Raw genomic sequence first — 24,415 nt, forward strand, 5'->3', positions numbered from 1 at the left:
CTTGGGGACACCAAGGGATGGGAACAGGGACACGGGGACCCTCCCCACCCCCCAAAGGCAGTGGGGGCTGGCGGGTATTGCCAGAAACAGTTTATTTATACAAGGACGAACATCGGTGACATCTTACAAAATACTGAACCGAGACCCAGAGCGAGCGTGAGCAGGGGGTGGGACGGACAGCAACCGAGGGGGGACACGGGGGGACACACGGGGGTAGAGGGGACACCAGCCCAAAGCAAGCCGGGCACACTGCTGGGGGGCCGGCACCCCCTTCTCCCCATCCCGGGGGTGTTTCTCCTTCCCGGGATGGGGATCTGGGACCCCCCACCACCACCACACACGGGGTGTCCCCAACACTGGGGACACCCACACTGGGGTCCTCACAGTGACACCCCTCTCTTCCTCACCCTAAACCGGGGTTCTTTCCCCCCCACCCAGGGTTAGGAGAGGTGACCAAGGACACGCTCATCCCTCTGTCCTAATTTGGGGACCCCCCCAAATTCCCGTCACCCCCAAAATAACCCACAACGCGCTGTCCCTGTCCCCGCCCCTCCACCCCCCCATTAAAAAAATACTATTAAATAATCCATCTGTAATAAAATTATATCCCTTTTTAGGGGGGTGGTTGGGTAGTTTTCTCTCTTTTAAAGCTAAAATTGCTCCGAGGCCCCTCTGGCTGGTGATAAAACTGGAAAATTAAGTGGTTTTTTCTCTTTTTGTGTCTCTTTTTTTTTTTCCTCCTCTAAGAACAAATTTGATCCCAACGAAGGGGTGACAAAGGGATGGGGGGACACACACAGAGCTCGTCCCTTTGTCTCGTGTCCCTGTCCCAAACGGGGAGGCCGAGGGGAAAAAAAAAAACCAAGAAAATTAAGAAAACCCAAAATTAAGGGAAATTAAGGCATTAAAAAAAAATAATTAAAGGCACAAATATTTCCCATCGCCTCCCCTGGGGGTGGGGTTGGAGGAGCAGGGAGGGAACAAATGCCAGAGCCGAGGAGGGAACAAAGGGGGGGACACACACAAAAAATAGAAAGGGAATTAAGGGAAAATCCCTAAAAAAAAGAGAGAGGAGCGCCAGGGGGGTCCGGGCAGCGACGGGGGGGACCCAACGGACACGGTGGGGACACGGGGTGCTGGTGGAACCGCTGCTGCACAAGAGACACAACCGCAAACACCGCGGGGGAGCCGGGGGGGGGCACTGGACAGGGAGGGGGGATTTTTTTTGTGGTTTTCTCCTCTTTTTAATAGAAAAAGAAAATATTTTCCTCTTTTTTCTGGTTTTCCTTCTGGTTTCTGCCTTTTTTTTTTTTGTCTTTTTTTTTGGTCTTTTTTTTTGTCTTTTTTTTTCTTTTTTTGGTCTTTTTTTTTAAGTGCTTTTTTTTCCCTTTTACTGTGATTTTTTTTCTCTGTGTGTGTGTGTGTGAGTTTTTTCATCTCTTCTGGGTGTTTCTTGGTTTTTTCGGAGGCGGGAACGATGCAGGTGGGTCAGAGCGTAGGCTCAGCCTCCATCGGCTCCTCCACTGGTCTGGGAAGGGGAGGGACACGCCAAGGTGGAGGACACGTGTGTTTCACACACCCCACCCCCCCCCCCGGACACACATGTCTGTCACTCCCTCCAGGACACACCTGCTTCATGCACAGCCCCAGGGACACGTGTCCTCCCTGAACACACACATGTGGCTCCATGCACAGCCCATGGGACACACATATCCCAGAACACACATGTGACTGTGAGCATCCCAGGAGAACATACATTCCCTCCCCCCGAGGACACATGTGGCTCCATGCACAGCCCAGGACACACACGTGTCCAAGAGGACACATGGCTTCTTGCACACCCCCAGGGACACGTGTGTCCCCCAAGAACACACATGGCTCCATGCACAGCCCATGGGACACACATGTCCAAGAGGCCACAGGTGGCTTCTTGCATGCCCCTAGGGGAACATGCAGCCCCCCCCAATGACACACATGGCTCCATGCACACCCCAGGGGGCACCTGTGACTCCATACAGAGCCCTCGGGACATGCACACCCACAGGGACACGTGTCCCCCAAGGACACACATGGATCCATGCACACCTCCAAGGGAACATGCAGCCCCCCATGACACAATGTGGCTCCTTGCACATCCCAGGGACATGTGTCCCTCCCCACAATGACACACGTGTCCACCTCAGGGACACATGTCTCCCCTGAACACACACACACACACGGCTCCACACCCACCCCAGTGACGTGTGTCTTCCCTGAACACACACATGTGCCTCCATCAAACCCCAGGGACATGTGTCCCTCCCCACAATGACACATGTGGCTCCATGTACCCCGCCAGGGACATGTGTCCCCCAAGGACACACACAGATCCATGCAAATCTCCAAGGGAACATGCAGCCCCCCCCTGACACAATGTGGCTCCATGCCCACCCCAGTGACACACGTGTCCCACCCCATGACCCGTGTGCCTGCACACCCAGCAGGGTCCCCAGGGGCCGTACCTGGGCTGGGGGTCTCCCCCGGCCTGCTCGGCGCCCACCGAGAGCAGGGCCATGGCTGTCACCGTCTCGGCCTCCTCGGCCTCCCTGCGCTGGGCCTCCAGCAAGGACCGGCCCACGGCCGCCGCGAAACGCCGCACGGACCCCCAGTGCTTGCCTGCCGGGGGCAGCGTGACAGGGGACACCCGGGCTGGGACAGGTCAGGGGACCCCCAGGGACCCCATGGCTGAGATAGACCCAGGGAACAAGGACCACATGGCTGAGACAGACTCAGGGGACCTCCAGGGCTGCAGTGGACCTGGGGGACTCCCAAGAACCCCAGGGCTGAGACAGATGCAGGAGACCCCCAGGGACCCCATGGCTGAGATGGAGCTGGGGGACCCCCATGGCAGGGACAGACCCGGGGGACCCCCAGGACTGGAACAAACCCAGGGGACCCATGAGACCCCAACAGTTGAGATAGACCCAGGGGACCCCTGAGACTCCCACAGCAGGGACAGACTCAGAGGACTCCCAGGAACCCCATGCTGGGACAGATCCTGGGCACCCACAAGACCCCCATGTCAGGGACAGCCCTAGGGACCCTTCTCGGTCCTCCCTCAAAAGAGAGACAGTCCTGGGGACCCCCTCAGGATCCCAGTGGTAGCACTGGAGACCCTCCAGCTCCTTCCACAGCAAGGACAAACCCAGGGCCCCCCCACTGGGGTCCCCCAGTGACTCTTTTGTGCCCCCCCAGGATAGAATCAGCCCTGGGGACCCCCCAGGGGACCCCATCAGGGTCTGCCCCTGCCCCACGTTCTCACTCTGGATCTCGATGACCTTCTCCAGCGTGGCCACTGCATTCACATTTGGCTTCTGCTGCAGCAGGGACGGATCCAGGGGCTCCAGCTGGGGAGAGGGGACACACATCAGTCCCCCAAAACTGCCACCAGCACCCCCAAACCCCCCTCAGAGAGAGCAGGGATGGAACCACAGCTCCTCACCAACCCACACAGGGAAACTGAGGCACGACACGGGGTGGGCACCTCAATACACCCTGCCCCCAGGTGGGGTCTTCAGGGATTGAGGGGGTCCCCACCGTACCTCCAGGCCGAGCAGGGCAGAGACACAAGCCTCGGAGGCGTCGCAGATGGCCGTCAGGTCGTGGCCCCCCTCCAGCGCCAGCACCACCCGGCCCCCTGCCAGCATCATCAGCTGCTTCGTCAGGTGTCCAAAACCTGGGGGCACCGGGGAGGGGGGGGTGAGGGGTGGCTGAGCTGGGGTCCCCAGCCCGGGACACCCCCGGACCCCACTCACACTTGGCGGTGACAGAGTAGCCACCGAGCGGGGACAGGTGGCCCTCGACGGCGTCGAAGCCAGCGGAGACCAGCACCAGGTCCGGGGAGAACTCCTTGGCGATGGGCATCACCACCGTCCTGGGGGGCACAGGGTCAGCCAGGGGCAAGGGGACCCCCCCCAGGGCTGTGGGGAACCCCTCAAAGTGCAAGGATCCTTCCCAGGGTACAGAGAACTCCCAGGACACAGGGATCCTCTAGGGTTTGGGAACCCCCTGCAGGACACAGGGATCCCCTCTGGGGAGTGGGGAACCCCCCCAGGAGTGCAGAGACCCTCCCCAAGGTGTAGGGGAACCCCCAGGGTGCAGGGTCCTCCCCCAGGACATGGGGATCCCCCTGGGTTGTAGGGACCCCTCCCCAAGGGCACAGGGATGCTCTCAGGATGCAGGGACCTCCCCCAGGGGCATGAGGACCCCCTCAGAACTCCCTGGGGTGCAAGGACCCCTCCTCAAGGGCATGGTGACACACCCCTCCCAGGATGCAGAAACCCCTCAAGGGCACAGGGACCTTCCTCCACAGGAACACCTCCCCAAGGATGCTGGAACCTCCCCCAAGGGCATAAAGACCCCCCCAGGACACACAGACCCCCACTAAAGGGGCGCAGGAACCCTCTCCCCAAGACGTGGAGACCCCCCTAAGGGCACAAGAACCCCCCCAAGGGCGCAGGGACCTCCCTCAGGGTACAGAACCCCCCCCAAGGACATGGAGACCCTCTCATCTGGACCCAGCAACTCCCCTTGAGCCCAGGGACCCCCCCAAAGGCTCAGGCGCCCTCCCAGACCCCCACCTGAAGGCGGTCAGATACTCCACGTCCCCGATCGGGGGGTCCACGCCGCCAGTCCAGGCGATGTTGATGTTGTAGCCCACTCCCAGCCCACTGCCCACCTGGGACACAGCCACAGGTGACCCCCTGTGCCACATCCAGGGTTAGGGGGATACAGGGGGACCCCCACCCCTCCCCCAAGCCCCCCGTACCTCCTCAGGGGCCCCACTGCCCGGGAAGAAGTTGCCGTCGTCGTAGCGGTGCAAGGAGATGTAGAGCACGTGGGGGTCACTGTAGAAGGCCTGCTGGGTCCCATTCCCATGGTGGATGTCCTGGGGGGGCACCCGTGATGTCAGGGACCCCTCTGTCCACCCATGGGGTCCCCATCACCCGTGGGGGGGTCCCCCTGCTCCCCCTACCCAGTCCACGATGAGGATCCTGCCCACGCTGAGCCGCTGCTGCAGCAGCTTGGCCGAGATTGCCACAGAGTTGAAGAAGCAGAAGCCCCTGGGGACAAAAGAGGATGAGAGACAGGGGACATTCAGTGGTGGGGTGACCCCCAGGACACTGTGGGGTCCCCTCCCTGGGTGGGGGTCCCAGCACTGTCCTCACACTCACATGGCTGTGGACTCCTCGGCGTGGTGGCCCGGGGGGCGGATGACCGCAAAGCCGTTCTGTGAGGACAGAGAGAGGGATGTGTGTAGGAAAGACAGGGACACATGTGGGACACAGGGACAGTGGAACATGCACGGGACACAGGGAGATGTGTGGGACAGAGAGGAACACACAGGGCCATCCACTGAGTTGGACTTGATGATCCTTGTAAGTCCTTCCAACTCAGAATATTCTGCGACTGCAATGCTGAGAAGTGGTTTAAGGACACAAAGGGACATGTAGTGTGGCGACAGAGGGACACACGTGGGGTGGGGACACAGAGGAAGGTGTGGGACACAAAGGGACATGTGTGGGACACAAAGGGACGTGTGGTGCGGGGACACAAAGGGACACATGGGACAGAGGAACAAGTGGTGTGGGGACACACAGGGACAAGTGGCGTGGGAACAGAGGGACGTGTGGGACAGAGGCACTTGTGGGACACAGAACGACACATGTGGGACAGAGGAACAGGAGTGGTGAGGGGAGAGGGACACGTGTGACACAGGGAGGGACACATGCAAGAAGGCAGCACGTCTGCACACAAGCTGGCACAAGGAGCCCTGCACTCAGGAGAGTGTGCAAGAGAACAGCACATGCGTGCTCAGCCTTGCACAAGGACCATCTCGCCCCAGGGGAGCGTGCAAGAAGGCAACACACGCACACGAGTGTGCACAGGGACTGTCACACCCCAAGTGAGTGTGCAAGGAGCACACACGTGCACATGAGTGTCACAGCCCAGGTGAGTGTGCAAGATCACACACACAGGCTTGCACAAGGACTGTCACACCTCAGTTGAGTGTGCACAGGGACTGTCACAGCCCAGGTGAGTGTGCAAGACCACACACACAGGCTTGCACAAGGACTGTCACACCTCAGTTGAGTGTGCACAGGGACTGTCACAGCCCAGGTGAGTGTGCAAGGAGCATACATACACATGAGTACGTACAAGGACTGTCACATCTCAGATGACCGTGAAGGCAGCACACACACACACACGCAGGAGTGTGCACAGGGACTATCACACCCCAGGTGAGTGTGCAAGGCAACACACATGCACACGAGTGTGCACAGGGACTGTCACAGCCCAGGTAAGTGTGCAAGACCACGCTCACCTTGAGCTCGCCTGCAGCCACCTTGAAGGCCAGCTCGAGCAGGCAGCCCACGGCCGTGCGCACCGCGCTCGACGAGTGCAGCTCGTTCCACACCGTGTCACTGTCCACCTGGGGGGGGACACTGGGGGTCAGCGGGGCCAGCCCACCCCGGGGACCCCCCCCCGCACCCCCAGACTCACCCCGATGCCCCCGCATGGCAGCACTGCGTATGTCTTCTGCGTGATGGGACCTGAGGGGTGGAGCGGTGTGGTGGGGACAGCGGGGATAGGGGTATCCCAGGGGATAGAGGCACCCCTGGGCACCCCAAAGGATTGGGAACTGGAGGGGACAGGGGTATCCCATGGGATAGGGGCACCCCTGGGCACCCAAAGGACTGGGAACCCCATGGGACAGAGGGATCTCATGGGACTAGGGGATCCCATGGCAATGAGGAATCCCACCGGCAGTCCAAAGAATTAGAAATCCCCGGGGAAAGGAGCATTCCATGGGATAGAGGGACCCCTGAGAACCCCAAAGGATTGGGAACCCCAGAGGATGGGAAGATCCCATGGGACAGGGGGACCCCTGGGCACTCCAAAGGATTGGGAACCCCAGGGAACAGAGGGATCTCATGGGACTGGGGGATCCCATGGCACTGAGGAATCCCATGGGCAGCCCAAAGCATTAGGAACCCCGGGGGACAGGAGAATTCCATGGGTTAGTGGGATCTCTGAGCACCCCAAACGATGGGGAACCCCAGAGGACAGAGGGATCCCATGGGACAGGGGGACCTCTGAGCACCCCAAACGATTGGGAACCCCATAGGACAGGGGGATCCCATGGGATACGGGGACCTCTGAGCTCCCCAAAAGGATTGAAAACCCCAGGGAACAAGAGAAACCCATAGGATGAGGGGAACTCCAGCCACTCCAAAGGATTGGGAACCCCAAGGGACAGAAGAATCCCATGGGACTGGGGACTCCTGGGACACCTAAGGGTTGGGGCATCCCATGGCATAAGGACACCCCACAGGACATGGGCTCTCCTGGACATCTAAAGGGACAGGGCATCCCAGGGACCAGATCCAAAGGAATAGGGGGTACAGGGTGACCCCAGCTCCAAAAGAGGGGGGTCCCAGGCATCCAGGGCCCCCCCAATCACCCACCCAGCAGCTTCTTGCTGTCCAGTTTCTGGCGGTTGAGGGGGCTGGTGCCGTAGAGCAGCGCATGGTGCTCTGAGTGCACCGTCTGGATCTCCTCCAGTGTCGCCTTCCTGCCCCGGATCCGCTGGCAAAGGGGGCACAGGGGTGAGCCCCCCTCTCCCCAAGCCAACCCCAGCTCCCCCCCAGGACACGGGGTTCTCCCCTCACCTCACACTTCCCGAGCAGGCCAGTCTCCTGGAGCCGGGACCAGATGCTCTGGATGCGGCCGGCGTGCTCCGGGTGGATCGTGGTGTTCCCACAGGTGCACTGGTGCTTCAGCATGAACGTGTCGTACACCACACCTGTGCCAGCAGCACACCTGGCACCGGACCCTGGCACCCCCCCAGGGCTGGGGCACTGAGGGACATGGGCACCCCAGGGGATGGAGGGATCCCATGGGATTGGGGGTCCCCTGGGCACCCCGGGGGACTGGGAACCCCGGGGAACAGGGGGAATCTGTGGAATAGGAGGATCCCTGGGCAACCCAAGGGAATAGGAACCCCAAGGGACAGGGAAAGCCCACGGGTACCCCAAGCAATTGGGAACCCCAGAACAGGAGGATTCCATGGGATATGGGGACACCTGGGCACCTTGAGGTATTAGGAACCCCAGGGGACAGGGAGAATCCCAGACACCTTGAGGGATGGGAAACCATCTGGGAGAGGGGCCCATGGCACACAGGCACCCCGAAGGGTGGGGAACATCCCCATCCCCTGGGGACAGGGGGACCCCAAACACCCTGAGAGACTGGGAACCCCATTGGACAGGGTCACCCCCAACCGCATCAAGGAATGGGACACTCGGGGTGGGGGGATACAGACATCCCTGGGGTCTACCAAGGGATGGGGCACCCATGGGACACAGGGCCAGGGGGATCCCATGGGACAGGTGACACCTCATGGGACAGGAGCACCCTGAGGGATGTGGGACCCCCAGGGACAGAGGGACCCCAGGGGACAGAGGGACCCCGACCCCCGTTGCCCCTGTACCTGTGGTGAAGAGGTGCTTGGGGGGCCCCTCGGGCACAGGCGGCTTGACGCTGGCGGGGGACGACTGGGTGCGGGCGAGGGCCGGGTGGGACAGTGCCAGGACCCCCAGGGGGGGCGTGGGGTAAAGCTGCAGTGGTGCCTCGGGGTACACCTGGGGGAGGACACCCAACATGACCCCTCATCAGCCCCCATGGCCAAGGGGGGGGATGGGGGATGAGTCATGGCAGGGAACGGGGGGGGTCATGGTGCAGGGGTGGCAGGGACGGGGGGATGCAGAGGGGGGGATGAGTCACCGACCCTTCCGAGTCATCACTGCAGCATCACCCCAAAAATGGGGGGAGGACACACAGCTGGGTGCAGAGTGGGGGCAAGGGATGCACAGGATGCTTGTGTGTGTGGGAATTAAGGAGTCTGGGGGGATTTGGGCCCCCCCAAAATCTCACCTGCTTGTAGGTGACGCCCAGCTCGGTGACGTCAGGGTACCCGGCACCCTCAGCCTCATCCCCGCTGTCCCCTGTCCCCTGGCAGCCCTTGGGGTCCTGCAGCTGCTCCGGGGGGTCCCCAGCCTCCGGGGAGATGAGGGTGAGGGGGGGGCCGAGGGGGGGGCCAGGGGGTCCCCCCTCGCCTGGGGGGGGTGATTGCTGCTCTGTCAGCTCCTCCTCCGTCTCCTCAGGGTGGGTGGGGGGCTGCCGTGCCAGCTCCCCCCCCTTGGGGAGCAGCTGGGGGGCATGGGGGTGTTAGTGACCCTCCTGCACCCCTATATCCCGTCTGCCTGAACCCCGTGCCCAACCCACAGTCACCCCCTGCCCCACAGCAATTCCATACCCACCCCATGGTCCCCTCGGAACCCACCCCATATGCAGCCCATGCCCATGCTCACCCTATGCCCCATTCCCACCCCACATGCACCCCACGCCCATCCCGTGCCCCAAAGCCACTCCATTCCCATCTCACAACCACCCTATGCCCCACCCCACTCCCCCCAGCCCCACTCTCACCCCCACCCAGTCCTTCCCAGTTTTCCCCCTGTTCCCCCTCCTTTGCCTCAGTTTCCCCTGCTTGCAACCTCACCCCTCCCAGCTGTATCTGGGGGGTTAGTGGGGTGTCGGGGTGCCCCACAGCTACCCAACATCCCACCCCATGCCCCATTCCCACCCCACATACACCCCATGCTCACCCATGCCCTCCCAGCACCAGTCCCATGCTCAACCTGTGCCCACCCACACCCATCCCACGCCTTATTCCCCACACCACATACTCCCCATGCCCACCCCACACCCATCCCATGCCCCACACCACTTACACCCCACACCCCATTCCATATACACCCCGTGCCCACCCCACACTCATCCCATACCCCATTTCCCACATCACATACACCCCATTCCCACCCCACACCCATCCCATACCCATTCCCCACACCACACACACCCCTTTCCCACCCCACCGCCAGCTCCACTCGCACCCCATACCCACCCCATGCCCACCCCCACTCCCAGGGCTGCCCCCTGCCCACCTTGCCCAGCTGGACCTGCTGCTTGTCGAGGAAGTGGTGCTGGAGGGGGCCGTGGGGCAGGGCCTGGGGGCTCTGGGGCAGCGGGGACGACTGGGTGCGGCTCAGGGGCCGGTGCCGAGGCAGTTTGTTCCCACGGGGACCCCCCCCGCGCTCCCCCGTCACCAGCGGGGACTGGCCGTGCAGGGGCACTGGGGGGCACCGGGTCAGTGGGGCACCCGACACCCCCCGGGCCCCCCAGTGCAGCTGGGGGTGAGGGTGGGGGGCTGTAGGCAGGGGAAACTGGGGCAGGACTGGGAGGGAACTGGGGAAGGACTTGCAGGGGAAAGTGGGGAAGGACTGGGAGGAAAGTGGAGCACAGAGGGCAAACTGGGGAAGAAGGACCAGTGCAAGATCAGGGCAGGACAGGGAAGAAATTGTAGAAGGACTGGAGAAGAACTGGAGAAGGACTGGGAGAAAACTGAGGGGAAAGTGGGGCAGGACTGGGTGAGGGACTATGGAAGGACTGGGAGAAAACTGAGGCAAAACTAGGGATAAACTGGGGAAGGACTGGGGGGGGAAACCAGGGCAGGACTGGGAGAAAACTGGGGGAGGAACTGGGGAAGGACTGGAGGAAAATTGAGGGGGAACTGAGGAAGGACTGAGAGGAAACTAGGGCGAGACTGAGGGGCAGTGGGGCCTTACCAGCGATGAGGGTGCTCTGCTGCCGCGCCTGCTCCAACAGCAGGACATGCTGCAGCAGGGACGGGGGACCGGCCGGGGGGTCCCCATCCAGGGCCACCCCCAGCAGGCACCCCGGGATTGAGGACGTGCTCAGGAACTTCCCGGTGAGGGCGGCCCCGGGGCGCAGGGGGGGCACCCCCGGGCGCTCGCCCTCAGCCTGCGGTGACAGCTTGGGGGATGCCTGAGGGGACATGGGTAGCAGCGGGGGGATCCCCACACTGCCCCCTGGAGTGCCACCCCCGTGGGGTCCCCACATGGTCCCCATGGGTCCCCCCCATCCCCCCATAGGAGGGTATCAGGTCCCCATGCCATCCCCTGTTGTGTTCCCACATCCCTCCCCACAGGATTCCTGATCCTAATGTGGTCCCTATGCCATCCTCTTTGGGGTCCCCCCCAGTCTCTATGGACTGGTGCCAGGTCCCCATGGGGACCCCCACATCCCCCCCATGGGGCGCCAGGTCCCCGTGCCACCCACCGTGCGGTCCCCATGTCCCCAGGGAGTCCCCACATCCCCCCCATGGGGCGCCAGGTCCCTGTGCCACCCCCCACGGAGTCCTCATGTCCCCATGCCCTCAGAGCATCCCCACATCCCCTCCATGGGGTTCCAGGTCCCTGTGCGACCACTCCATGGGGTCCCCACGCCCCCCATGCCCCCAGAGGGTCCCTGTGCCCCCCCACTCACGGGGAGGTGGGCGCTGGTGACAGTGACAGTGGCCTGCAGCCCCAGGGACAGGTTGGGCAGCGACGGGGACGTGTAGAGGCTGAGCTGGGCCCCATCCAGGGCCAGGGCACGGGGCTGGGGCAGGAGCTGCTGCGGCACCACACGGCACGACACGCCATCAGCACACGTGCCAGGGCACAGCACGTCATCAGCACATGTGTAGGGGGCAGGTCATGCCATCGGCATGCATGTGCCAAGGTAAAACTCGCCATAAGCATGTGTGAGCCAGGGCACACCAGTGACACATTATCTGCACATGTGTGCCAGCACATGCCACTGACACCGGCCACGCTCACAGCGCACCTGAACACGTGTGCACCTTAAACATACAGCATGCACTTGAGCACACATGTGCACCCTGAGCACACCCACAGCACACGCCTGCACACACATGTGCCCCCTGAGCATACCTCCAGCACATACCTGGTTACACACGTGTACCGTGAACATGCACACACTGGCTGCACACACTGGCCGCACACACTTGAGCACATGTGTGCACGCAAACATGCTGGCTGCACACACTTGAACATGTGTGCACCCTGAGCACACCCCCAGCACGCACCTGAACATACACGTGCCCCCTGAACACGGACACACCGGCTCCGCACACTTGAGCACACGTGTACCCACACATGCTGGCTGCACACACCTGCACACACATGTACACCCTGAGCACCCCCCTAGCACACACCTGCACACACACGTACACCCTGAGCACACTTCCAGCACACACCTGAATGTACATGTATACCCTGAGCACACCCCCAGCACACATCTGCACAGACGTGTGCCCCCTGAGCCCATCTCCAACACACACCCGAATATACATGTACACCTTGAGCACACCCCCAGCACACACCTGCACACACGAGTGCCCCTCCCTCCCCTCAGGCTGTACCTCGGTGTGGATGTTGGGGACGGAGGCGGCCAGGCCGTTGTGGGCACCGTGGGAGCTGTTGGGGGAGCTGGGCCCCGACCCGGGGGCACTGCTGCACACCGAGGACACTGCAGCACATGTGTGTGTCACACACAGGGATGGGGACACCGGGACCCCCACCCACCTCAGGGACAGGGCGGTGCAAGGGCACCAGCACACCTGTGCACACGTGTGGCACCACTGCAAAGGCACGTGCATGGATTAGTGTGTGCATGAACACACGTGCACTCGTGTTGCAGAGGAACACACATAGAGAAGCACATACGTGCACAAGCATGTGCAGATGTGCACACTCACATTACAAACACACGTGTGCACACGTGCTGCACAAGCACGCACGTTAAAAACCTCCCACAGGAACCAGCCTACGTGCGTGCACGTGTTCCACAAGTGCATGCAGCAGCAGTGTGTGTGCTCCTGTTGCACAAGCACAGGGGTGACGTGTACACTCACGCTGCAAACACGTGCCCAAGCACATGTGCTGCACAAGCAGGTGCATACGGACATGCATTCATGTTGCACAAGTGTGTCCGCAATCATGCGTGTGCACACGCATTGCACAAGCACACGTGTGAAAAAACTCACACAACAACAAGCACATGTGTGCACCAGCGTGTGCATGTTCCACACACATGCAGCAGCACGGTGCCCTCCTGTCACACAAGCACACACGTGCAGAAGCACACACGTGCACAAGTGTGTGTGCGGATGCGCACTCCTGTTGCACAAGCATTTGCCTTGGGGGGATGAGTGTTGCTCAAGCACATGCGAAAAATCTCCCACAGGAACAAGCGCGTGTGTGTGCACATGTTCCACAAGCGTGTGCAGCAGCACTGCATGCACTCTTGTTGCACAAGCACACACGTGATGTGCACACTCATGCAGCATCAGTGTGTCCCCATGTTGCACACAGATGTGCAGAAACACACACATGCACAAGCGTGTGTGCAGACACGCACACTCCTTCTGGACAGCGAGTGTCTACGCACACACGTGCACACGTGTCCAGCAGTACACGTGTCCCACAGTCCTGTGCAGCCACAAGGACGGGGACGCGGCTCCCTCCCGGGTGCTCCGGGGAACCACCGGGTGACCTGGGGAAAGCGAGGCAGGTGGCGTGTCCCCACCCATGACCTCCCGCGTGGCCCATGCCGTCACACCCGCCCCCGGGGGACGCACCGGTGATCTCGACGTGGCGCTTGCGGAAGGCGCTGAGCACGGAGCCGTCGCGGCGCCGCAGGAGAGGGCTGCTCCGCCGCTCCGCCACCTTCTGCTTCAGCCGCGACCGCACCTTCAGGTTGGGCTCAGAGGCTGGGGGGACCCCAAAACGTGTCACCCCAAAACGTGTCACCTCCCCTGGAGGTGTGTCATGCCCTCCCCGCCCGCCGGCACCCACCAGTTTTCCGGAGAGGAAAGTCATCCCGGCCATCGTAGGTGCCGAGGAGGGGGAGCTTGTAGGACGGAGGGGTCCCCGGGCTGCCTGTCTGCGGGGGGGAACTCTGGTCCAACGAGGTGTGGTGAGCCCTGGGCGGGGAGGGGAAGGCGGCAGAGATCCCGCTAGGACGCCTGCGTCCCCCCCCCCGAGGTGGTTTGGGGGGGTCCTGTGGGGCTGGGGGGGGACCTACCAACATTTGGGGTGCTGGGGGAGGGAATGGTTTGGGGGGCCGGGGCCTGGCTCCTTCGTCTTGCTGAGCAGGAACTCCTGGAGCTTCAGCTTCACCTCAGTGCTGGCGATGGCACCTGGGGGACACGGGGGGGGTCAGAGGGGCAGTACATCCCCTCTACAGCCCCGAGATGCCCCCAGCACCCTCAGTCCCACTGCCCCCTCTGAGCACATTGCCCTCAGTGCCCCCAACTCACCCCAGAGCCCCTCATCCCACCTCAGACTCCATTGCCCCCAGACCCCCCTGACTCCCCCAGTCCCAATTGCAACCAGTCCCTGCCAGAGCCCCCAGCCCTCCCAGGGTCCATTGCCTTCCCTTCCCCCCAAACCAGCCCCCAGCACCCCAACCCCAGATGCCCCCAGCCCCCATTTCCCATGGCCCTCCTCGATGCCCCCAGCCCCATTGCCCCCCCTACCCCCACAGCCCCCCATGTCCCCACTGCCCCCAGCCTCTCAACTGCTACCTGTCCCCCCCGAGATGTGCCCAGTCCCATTGCCTCCACCTAGAGCCCGCTGCCCTACCAGTTCTTCCACCCACTCCCCAGCCCCCCATCACTACCAGCTCCCCACAGATGTCCCCAGCTCCACTTCCCCCCCCAGATCCTGCTGCCTCCCATTCTCCCAAATCCACCCCACAGCCCACAACACCCCCCACCCTCAACTGACACCATTCCCCCCAGTCCCACTGCCCCCTCTGAGCACATTGCCCCCAGCGCCTCCAACTCACCCCCAGCCCCGATTGCTACCAGCCCCCTCCCCAGCCCCCCGATGCTCCCTCGCTCACTGTCACGGCCCCTGTCCTTGGGTCGCAGGCTCTGGAGCTGCTCCAGGCGCTGCTGCTCCAGCTCCTGCCGCTCCCGCTGCCGCTGCTGCTCCAGCTCCTGCTGCCGGCGGGCGGCCAGGGCCTCCTGCTGCTGCTGCAGGGCAGAGGGACATGGGGGGACAGGGATTGGACCCCTGGAGCACGGCCACACCGGGGGGATGCACTGCCCTGCCTCCTCTGCCCCACCTGGGTCCGGTACCCCAGGATAACACCCCACGGCTCCAGCACCCCAAGGAACATGATGGCCCCATGGCTCTGGCACCCCAAACCCCCTCAGTGGCTCCATCACCCCCAATCGCCCCCCACGAGCTCCATCACCCCAGATTACAGATACCCCACAGCTTCATCCCCCCAACCTCCCTCTCAACAGCTCCATCACCCCATAGAGGCAATACCCCACAGTTCCCTCACCCCCAATAGCTCCATCACCCCCAGCAACCCTCCCAGCAGTTCCATCACCCCAGATAAATGGTATCCCACAGCTCCATCCCCCCCCCCGATCTCCCCCAACAGTTCCATCACCCCACAGAGGTGATCCCCTGCAGTTCCATCATCCCCAGTAGCTCCATCACCCCAGTATCCTCCCCTGTGGCTTCATCGCCCCCAGTCTCACCTCCAACTCCACCACTCCCAATATCCCTCCAATAGCTCCATCATCTCAGATAGGTGATACCTCTTACCTCCATCACTCCCAATATCCCTCCAACAGCTCCATTGCTCCTTATCTCCATCACCCCCAGTATCACCCCCCTGGTTCCATCACCCCCACTATCATCTCCAACACCTCCACCACCCCAAATCAGTGATACCCCGTATTTCCATCACACCAATCTCCCTCCCAACCACTCCATCACCCTCCAACTGCTCCATCACCCCCATTATCCCCCTTCCCACAGCTCCAGCACCTCATTCAGGCGACACCCTGTATCTCCATCACCCCCAGCATCCACCCCATGGCTCCATCATCCTCAATCACCTCCTAAGAGCTCCATCACCCTCGATCAGTGATCCCCCACATCTCCATTCCCCCAACCTCCCTCCAACAGCTGCATCACCCCCAGTATCCCCCCAACAGCTGCATTATCCAAGATTAGTGATCCCCCAAATCTCCATTCCCCCAACCTCCCTCCCAAGAGCTCCATCACCCCCCATTGCTCCATCAGTCCCAGTATCCCCCCTCCAATAGCTCCATCACCCTCCATATACCTCCCCATGGCTCCACAACCCCCAGTATCTCCCCCAACAGCTCCATTCCCCCAATCCACCCCCCAAGGCTCCCCCCCATCACACCTTGAGGTGCTTCTGGAGCTGGACCTGGTGCTGGCGAGTGAGGTGCTCGTGCTGCTTCTGGAACTCGGCGAAGAGCAGCTGCTTCTGGAGCTGCTGCTGCTGCTTCAGGGCCACCAGCTCCCGCTGCAGCTGCCGCTCCCGTGCCGCCGCCAGTCCTGCGTCCAACCCTGCAGCCTCCGGCCCCGCCGCCTCCAGCCCTGGCCCCTCCAGCCCCGGCCCCTCTGGCCCTGCGAGGCCACACCGGGTTACGGGGGGGGGTGGGATGGGGGTGGCTTGGGGAAGGGGTTCCAGGGGTATGGTGGGGACTTGTTTAAGGGGCGGTTTTAGGGTGTCCCAGGGATGTGGGGGAGACACAAGAGTGGCTTGGGGGTGTCCCAGGAATGATAGGTGGGCTGGGACTTTGTTAAGGGGCAGTTTTGGGGTGTCCCAGGGATGGGGGAAGGGAATTAGGGGCAGTTTGGGAGCATCAGTGAGAGGGGAAAAAGCTGGGGGCATTTTGGGGATGTCCTAAGGATGGGGGGGAGCTGGGATCAGTTTTGGAGTGCGCCAGGGATGGAGAGTGGAAATGGGAGTGGCTTTGGGGTATCCCGGGTATGATGGGAGGGGGGCGCTGGGGGTGTACCGGGAATGATGGGAGGGATAAGACTTGTTTAAGGGGCAGTTTTGGAGTGCCCCAGTGGTGGAGAGGGAACTGAGAGTGGTTTGGGAGTGTCCCAGGGATGATGGGGGGCAGCTGGAACTTCAAGGTATAATATAGGGGTGTTCCAGGGATGAGGGTGTCAACCCAGTGCAGTTTTGGAGTGTCCCAGTGGTGGAGAGGGTAGCTGGGAGCAGTTTGGGGGTGTCCTGGGGATGAGGGGAGGTGTTAGGGGCAGTTTGGGGGTGTACCAGGGATGGGGGAAGAGGCTGGGCATTCCCAGAGATGGGGGGACAGGAGGGGACAGCTCAGGGGCACCTGGGGGGTTGCCGCGGGGGGGTCAGTGATCAGCCCCTCCTATGAAGCTCCTGGGGGTCTCCCCCAGCTTCCAACCCACTGGATAAGCCCGGGATTCCCCCCTTCTCCCCCCAGAAAAAACCACATGGAGGTCCCCCCAGTCCAAGCTCCTGCATTTGCAACACAGAACAACCAACCCAGAGGGCAACTGGGGGGAGGGGGGGAGGGAGGGGAGGGCAAGACTGAGCCCCCCATCCCCAAACATCCCTCTTAAACTCCCCAGCGATCACCGAGGGGCACAGACATCCCCCCCTCACCTCCATCAGCAAAGGACACGGGGAGGGGACACAGCGTCCGGGCCGCCCCCGCCTCGAGCCCTCCCCCTCCCCACGCAAACAGGAAGGCGGGGGCGGGGGGCACGCGCTGAATGTTAATGCGGCCCCCCCCTCCCCTCCCCGCAGCCCCCTCAACCTGGCGCGGCCACACGTCGGGCACTGACGTGCGCCTGGACGGACCCACGGACGTCACCGTGCGCGGGGGTGGGGCACCCCAGCCCCCCCTCCCGCTCTGACAGACCCCTCCGGGGCATGCCAGCCCTCCCCGAGGACAGCCAGCCCCCCAAAACCTGCCAGTGCACAGTACCCTGCTGCACTCCTCCATTGCCAACCAGGTCCCTCAAATATCAGCCCCCCTGATAGGCAGTATCCCCCCCAAGCTAACCAGCCCCCCAACTAGGCAGTACCCCCCCCCCCCAAGCTAACCAGCCCCCCAAGCCAGGTAGCTTGTCCTCTTCAAACTAACCAGCCCTGCCAGTGCCAACCATTCCCCCCACAAACCAACCAGCCCCACCTCCCCAGTGCCAACCACCCCTTCCCAGTATGAGCCAGCCTCCCAAACACGCAGCACGCCCCCCCAAACTAACCAGCCCCCCATGTACCAGACAGTCCCCCCAGTGCCAACCAGACCTCACTGGTATGAGGCAACCCCTAAGACAGGCAGCACCCTCCCAAAATGACCAGTCCCTTCAGTGCCAACCAGCCCCCCAACACACGAAGCAGCATCCCCAGTTTCAACCGGCCCTCCCTCCCCAGTGCTAACCAGTCTCCCCCAGTACGAGCCAGCCTCCCATGCCAAGCAGCATCCCCCAAGATAACCAGTCCCTCCCAGTGCCAACCAGTCCCCCAATATACCAACCAGCCCCCCGAGCCCCCCATCTCAACCAGTCCCCCCAGTATGAGCCAGACCCCCAAGTCAGGCAGTATTCCCCCAAACTAACCAGTAACCCCAGTGCCAACCAGCCCCCCCCAGTATCAACCAGCCCCAGTATCAACCAGCTCCAGCTCCTCACTAACCAACCAGTCCCCCCAGTATGAGCCAGTCTCCCAAGCCAGGCAGCAACCTAACTGAGGGGCAGTTGAGGGGCAGCCCCTCAACCTAACCAGCACCCCCAGACACCAACCAGCCCCCCCCAGTCAGTGCCAGCCCCCCCTTGACATGCAAGAGGGGAACCCCCGGCCCCCCCTACCCACCCCAAGTCACATCTCGGGGGGGAGATATTTTTGGGGGTGCATTGGGGTACTCCTGCAGCCCCCCAGACCTGACACATCCCAGTTTGGGGGGTAATCAAAGGCCCCCGGTGGGTGTTGGGGTGCAATGGGGGGGGGTGGAGGTCAGCACCCAGCCCTTTCAGGGGGGAGGGGAGGGGGCAGCACCCGAGGAGCCAACCCGACACTTTGGGGTCAGTGGTGGCTCTGGGCTGGCACCGGGCTGGGGCCACCACCCCACCCTGTGAGGGGACCCTCACCCTGTGCCCCCCCCCAACGGAGAGGGGTTGCTTGCACAGCTGTACACACATGTAGCTCTCCCCCGACACACCTGTGCACACCTTTACACACTCATGTAAAAAGAGCAGCTCTCCTCCTTGCACACCTACACAAGGGGAGCAGCTCTCCTTCCCCTTGTACACCTGAACACTCTCATGCAAAGAAAACAGCTCTACCCCTTGCACAGCTGAACACTCAGGTGCAGCTCTCCCCTGACACACTCGTGTCAAAAGAGAAGCTCTCCCCTTGCACAGCTGTGCACACTCCTGCAAGGAAAGCAGCTCTCCCCCTTGCGCACCCCCCCACCATGCTACACTCACACCTCACTGGGGGGGCATGACCGGCTTTTGCGGGGGGAGTGTCACAGGGTTTTGGGGGGAGTGTCACAGGGTTTTGAGGGGGGGGTGTCACAGGGTTTTGGGGGCACAGGGAACCAGGCTCTCCCACTCACCTGGGGTGTGCAGCAGGGTGCAGGGCAGGAGCTCCAGGGGGGGCTCATGGCCAGACACCCCCTCTGCAGAGAGAGACCTGTGTCCCCCCCCGAATGGGACCACAGAGGGGCTGGGGGGCACACGCACCCCCAAACGTCCCCCTCCATCACCCTCTCAGCAGGGGGGCACAGAGAGATAGGGGTCACAGAGCATCCCTTGGAGTTTGGGGTGATTGGAGAGGAGGTGGCCCCCCCTCTCATTCTAGGCAGGGTAGGGCTGAGGGGCCCCCCCTTGCTCACAGCCCCCTCCATGCCCCCCTCCATCCAGGCTATTCTCTCCGACTCCTGGAAATAGCTGGCGCACGGGAGGAGCGGGTTATAAATAGGGAATTGTGCCAGGGGGGGTGTGTCACAGCAGATCCTGTGGGATGGGGTGTGCTGTGCCCCCCCCAACACCCAGCTGCATCCCCAAACTGCCCCGGGGACAGGGCACAGCAGCTGCCCTGCATGGGGGGGCTGTGGGGGGCCTGGGATCCCACCACACCCCTCCCATCCTCATCCCACCCCCCTTTCCACATCCCCCTAATTGCTGGGGACATTAATCCGCATCAGCACTGCCAGGAATAAAATCTGGGATGTGCAGAGAACGATTAGCCCCGCTTTGAGAAAATGAAAGCAAACGACCCCCCCACCCTTCCCAGGACCCTGTGACTCCCCCCAACAAGACCCCCCAGGGAGACAGGGGTGCAGGGGGGTGCAGATGTCGACTCAGCACATTTCCCATGGGATTAGTGTCCCAAAGCAGCTCCACGGGGACAAATCAGAGCAGGGGGTGACAACGGGCTGAGGTGTGGAGACCTCCTTTTGGGAACGGTGACCCCCCCTCAGCACCCCAGCCGTGCGTAACCCCCCCGGGCAGCCGCCACGTTTATTTACCAGCATGTTAATCCCAAGCCAAGACTTTTAATAGCTGGGATATTTCTGGGACACCCCCCGCCCCCCCCATCGGCCCCCCCCACAGGGTGCTTTGGGGCTTGACGTCAGCCTGGCTATTTCTGGTGTTGCCAGCGGGCAGGAGGCCGCGGGAATGGGCCCTCCTGGCTCCTGGACCCCCTTCCTGGCTCCTGGACACCTTTTCTGGTGGCCAGACCCCCATTACAGCTCCTAGACCCCCTTCCTGGCTCCCCATGGAGCCCCATCCAGAGGTGGTGGCATACCTGGGGGATGGGGGGGCCCTCAAGGAGATGGAGAGTAATAGTGGGGACCCCCAGGCATGACAGGAGAGATGGAGGGGAGGCGGAGGGGCTGCACCCGGGGATGGTACTGGCACCCACAGGACCCCCCCCCCAGTTTTGGGATGAGCATGGGAAAAGGGTGCAATTGGAGAGCCCTGGGGGGCACAGAGCCCCCCCAAGCTCAGGGGTGGGCTCTGCCACGTCCCCGTGATTGACCTAGCTCAGCTGAGACTTGCCCAACTCATCACAGCAGCCAGAGAGTCACAGCATCTCTGGGGGGGCCCCAAACCCCCCTTCCAGAGGCAACTCCAAAGCCACAGCTGGGAGGGGACCCCGAGCAAAGTGCCCCGGGGATGGCAGAGGCGGGCAGGCCGTGTCCCCATGCCACCGTGTCCCCGTGCCAGCCTCGTGCCAGGCACGGCCGGGCGATGCTCCAGCCCTGCGGCTGCTCCAAAAATACCAGCTGGTGGCAACCAGGGCGGTTTGGGGGCAGAGAGGATACACGTATCCCCATCCCCAACCGGCAGTGAGTCCATCCAGGGGACACGGGGGCTCTGCCACGGCCCTTGTGCCTCAGTTTCCCCTTCAGAGCCCACGGGGGTCAGCGGTGCTGCGTGTCCCCATCCGGGAAGGGGGAGAGGACACTCCCCCCCTTCCCCCTGTCCAGATGTCGCCGGAGTTCCCACCGGGATAATTACAGGGCGGCTCTGCTGGGGAGCCAGCGGGAGCCGGGACAGCGCGGGCACAGCCCTCATGGTCACCACAGCTGTCCCCACGCGTGGCACCGCAGGGACTCCGCGCAAAGAGCCACGCATAGGCCGTGCCACGGCGGGGACAGGAGCCGTGCCTCAGCTTCCCCTGAGGGTGGGAAATGCCGGAGGTCTGGGAAAACCAGGAAGGGGGATACCTGGCATGGCCCGGGATACCCGGGGGAGGGGGGTGGCTGGCAGAACCCCCATCCCCCCCCTCGCCCTGGTGTCTGGCACGGTGACACCCCCACGGCAGCGGGCACAGACGTGCCGTGGTGGGTGGGACACTGCCACAGCACCCTGTGGGACCCCAACACCCCGTGGCTGTCATGGCGAGGGGCTTTGGGGCCACAGTGCAGACACGACAATGTGTAGGGGGGACGCGGCTGTGACCACCGCCTGGCAGAGGGGAACACCCCCATCCCGGGGTCCCCAGGGCTCACCTGTGTCGCTCTGGGGGTCCATGGTGGGCGGCGGGTGCCAGGGGGGTGTGGAGAGGCACGTGTCCGGCGAGCCCGTCAGTGCCACCCGGGGCACCGCGGCTGTGCCTGCGCCACCTGGGAGCCCTGCGGGACCAAGAGCCCTGTCAGCACCCTGGAACCCCCAAAATACCCCCAGCACCAAGTGAAAGGGGGACTGGAGCCAGCACTGAGCCCCCCTCCAGCCCCTGAATACCTGCCAGTGGCAGGATGTGGCCCCGCTCTGCTCTGCTGCCCTCAGGGATGGGGGGACCTGTGGGCACCCCCAGAAGGGACCTGGAGGGGCAGAGGGGACTTGGGGGGGCTGAGGGGGCTTTGGAGGAGTTGGTAGCATTACACAAAGCTCTGCAGGAAAAGAAAGGGGAGCACAAAGGGGGAGCCCAGAGGGATGGCAGAGAAGTACCCCCCCCCCGTACCACCCCAAAAGGACGCGGGTGGGACCCCCATAAGGACATGGGTGGAGGGAACACACACACTCACTTGTGGCTGCCCCCCACACCACGAGACCCCCGGTGCTGCCACCCCCCCCCAAAACCGAGGCATTGCCCCGAGATGGGAGTCGGAGGGTGCCACGCATAGGAGACACGCGGCGGGACGGACCCCACGGAGGGGAGGGAGGGACAGGACACGCAGGCTGCCGGCAGCCCCGAGCCCGACGCGGTGCAGCGGGGCCCCCCCGGCCCCCCCGCTGCAAACGGGCCGCGCTGCGGAGCTGCCGCCGCGCTGGCGCACGGGCCCCCCGACATCGCAGGATCCCCCCATTACACAGACCACCCCACTCCATTGCACAGAGCAAAGCCCATCGCACCGGGACTCCACAACCCACATCGACCTCTTCCCGAACCGCACCGGGGCTCGTCATTACAGGGCCCCGCCGAACCGCACCAGGACCCCCCAACAGCACCGGGACCCCCCAGCATTGCAGAGCCCTCCCGAACTGCACAGAGATCCCTCTAGACTGCAGGGCTCCACCATTGCGTGGGCCCCCCCTCCTCCGAACCATGCCGGGACCCCGTAACGCATAGGACCCCCCCTGACTTGCACTGGGGTCCCCCATTGCAGCCTCCGCACCGAACCGCAGCGGGATCCCATTGCAGCCCCCCGTCCACCCGCACCGAGACCCCCACTGCAGTCCCCCCAAAACCACCCCACTGCAACCCCCTCCTCGCGCTGCACGGGCCCCCCCCATTGCACCACCCCGACTCTCACAGGAGCGTCCCCCCCATTGCAGCCCCCCCCCAAAGCCGCACAGGGGTCCTCCATTGCAGCCCCCCCCCCATCCCGCACGGCGCAAAGCCCCATCACATCGAGCCCCTCCAACCACACAACAGCCCCCATTACAACCCCCCCTCCCCACAGCACACACACACACCCCGCCCTAAACCGCACCGGACCCCCGATGCGCCTCCCCATTGCAGCCTCCCCACCAATGCACGGGGGGCCCCCCCGGAGGCGCACAGGAGGGACCCCGGTACCGCACCCCCTCGCGCTCCGCCGCGGCCCCCCCCAGGCGCGGTGCCCCCCTTCCCGTGCCCCCCGGGCCCCCCTCGTACCTGGGGTCCCCCCGGTGCCGCCCGGCGCGCGCCCCGCCGCGCCCCCCCCTCCTCCTCCATCTTCGCCGCGCGGCCCCGCCCGCCCCGACAACAACATTCGGTGACGTCACTCGCGGGTCACGTGACGGCGCCCGTGCGCTAAAAATAGATCCCGCGCGAAGGGGGGGGGACCCTCCCCTTGGGGACGCGGGGCTTAAAGTGGGGCGGGGCTTAAGGAGGCTCTTAAAGGGGCCGCGGGGTGGGTGAGTGTGGGACGATGTCGTTGAGCGATGGCACAGGAGCGAGTGGGCGTGTGCGGATAAGTGTGCAACAGTACACGTGTGAGAGCGAGCGTGCAGTCGCACACGTGTGTGTGTAAATGAGTGTACAATGGCACGTAAGTGTGAGCGTGCAACGGCATATGGATGTACGAATGTGAATGAGTGTGCAATGACACACGTGTGTGCGTGTGCAATAGAACAGGTGGGTATGAGAGAATGACTGCAATGGCACACGTGTGTGTGTGTGCAATGGCACACGAGCAAGTGTGAGTGTGCAAATACATGTGCCCGAGTGTGCGTGTGCAATGGCACACGTGTGTGAGTGTGCAATGGCATGTGAGTGGGTGTGAGTGAGCAAGGGCACACACGGCCTCTGTACCTCTGTGCAGCTGCTCGTCAGCCTATCGTATGTGTGGACACGTTCACACGTGAGTGCACGTGGGCCTGGCATGTCCTCACACACGAGTGCAAAAGACACACAGATACACACGAGCAGGACACGCGTACAGACGCACCCACAGACACGCGTGCATGAAACACATACTCATTTTCTTACAAATTACAATCCCAAATACGAATTCTAATACCAACTACAATACCTGTTCTCATTAAGAGTCCTCTTCCCTGTTAAGCCCTTTACCCATCCTGATTTTAACTCAGAGATGCAAACTAGGTGCTGCTGCTCCCAGAACCTTTATACCTTCTGAGATTGGGCTCCTCCCTTTCCCCGGGGCCTCATGGGAAGG

The 24,415-nt window shown here is 62.9% G+C and overlaps 1 protein-coding gene across 15 annotated transcripts; it reads right to left on the reverse strand.

The window, feature by feature from the left end:
* Positions 1 to 75: 75 nt before the first annotated feature.
* HDAC5 (histone deacetylase 5) lies at positions 76 to 24,293 on the reverse strand. 15 transcript variants are annotated; one of them, XM_064636446.1, is made up of 27 exons: positions 24,269 to 24,293; positions 21,821 to 21,943; positions 19,415 to 19,477; positions 16,207 to 16,433; positions 14,878 to 15,010; positions 14,056 to 14,170; positions 13,827 to 13,954; positions 13,610 to 13,741; positions 12,392 to 12,498; positions 11,452 to 11,580; positions 10,731 to 10,950; positions 10,050 to 10,237; positions 8,977 to 9,252; positions 8,534 to 8,684; positions 7,713 to 7,846; positions 7,509 to 7,629; positions 6,544 to 6,593; positions 6,365 to 6,472; positions 5,214 to 5,269; positions 5,015 to 5,102; positions 4,808 to 4,927; positions 4,620 to 4,742; positions 3,795 to 3,913; positions 3,582 to 3,715; positions 3,302 to 3,386; positions 2,502 to 2,724; positions 76 to 1,528 (listed from the first exon to the last, which is right to left on the reverse strand). In XM_064636446.1, the coding sequence occupies exons 1-27, from the start codon at positions 24,276 to 24,278 to the stop codon at positions 1,502 to 1,504; spliced, it is 3,390 nt and encodes a 1,129-aa protein (XP_064492516.1). In that variant the 5' UTR covers positions 24,279 to 24,293; the 3' UTR covers positions 76 to 1,501. The 15 variants fall into 15 exon arrangements, with proteins under 15 accessions (XP_064492516.1, XP_064492522.1, XP_064492510.1 ...); XM_064636452.1 differs by lacking the exon at positions 24,269 to 24,293 and adding an exon at positions 23,410 to 23,521 and having other exon boundaries at positions 2,502 to 2,655; positions 4,620 to 4,717; positions 14,878 to 15,007; XM_064636440.1 differs by lacking the exon at positions 24,269 to 24,293 and adding an exon at positions 23,410 to 23,521 and having other exon boundaries at positions 14,878 to 15,007.
* Positions 24,294 to 24,415: the final 122 nt, after the last annotated feature.

Source organism: Pseudopipra pipra, chromosome 26 (assembly GCF_036250125.1).
Source record: "Pseudopipra pipra isolate bDixPip1 chromosome 26, bDixPip1.hap1, whole genome shotgun sequence".
NCBI classification, from domain to species: domain Eukaryota; kingdom Metazoa; phylum Chordata; class Aves; order Passeriformes; family Pipridae; genus Pseudopipra; species Pseudopipra pipra.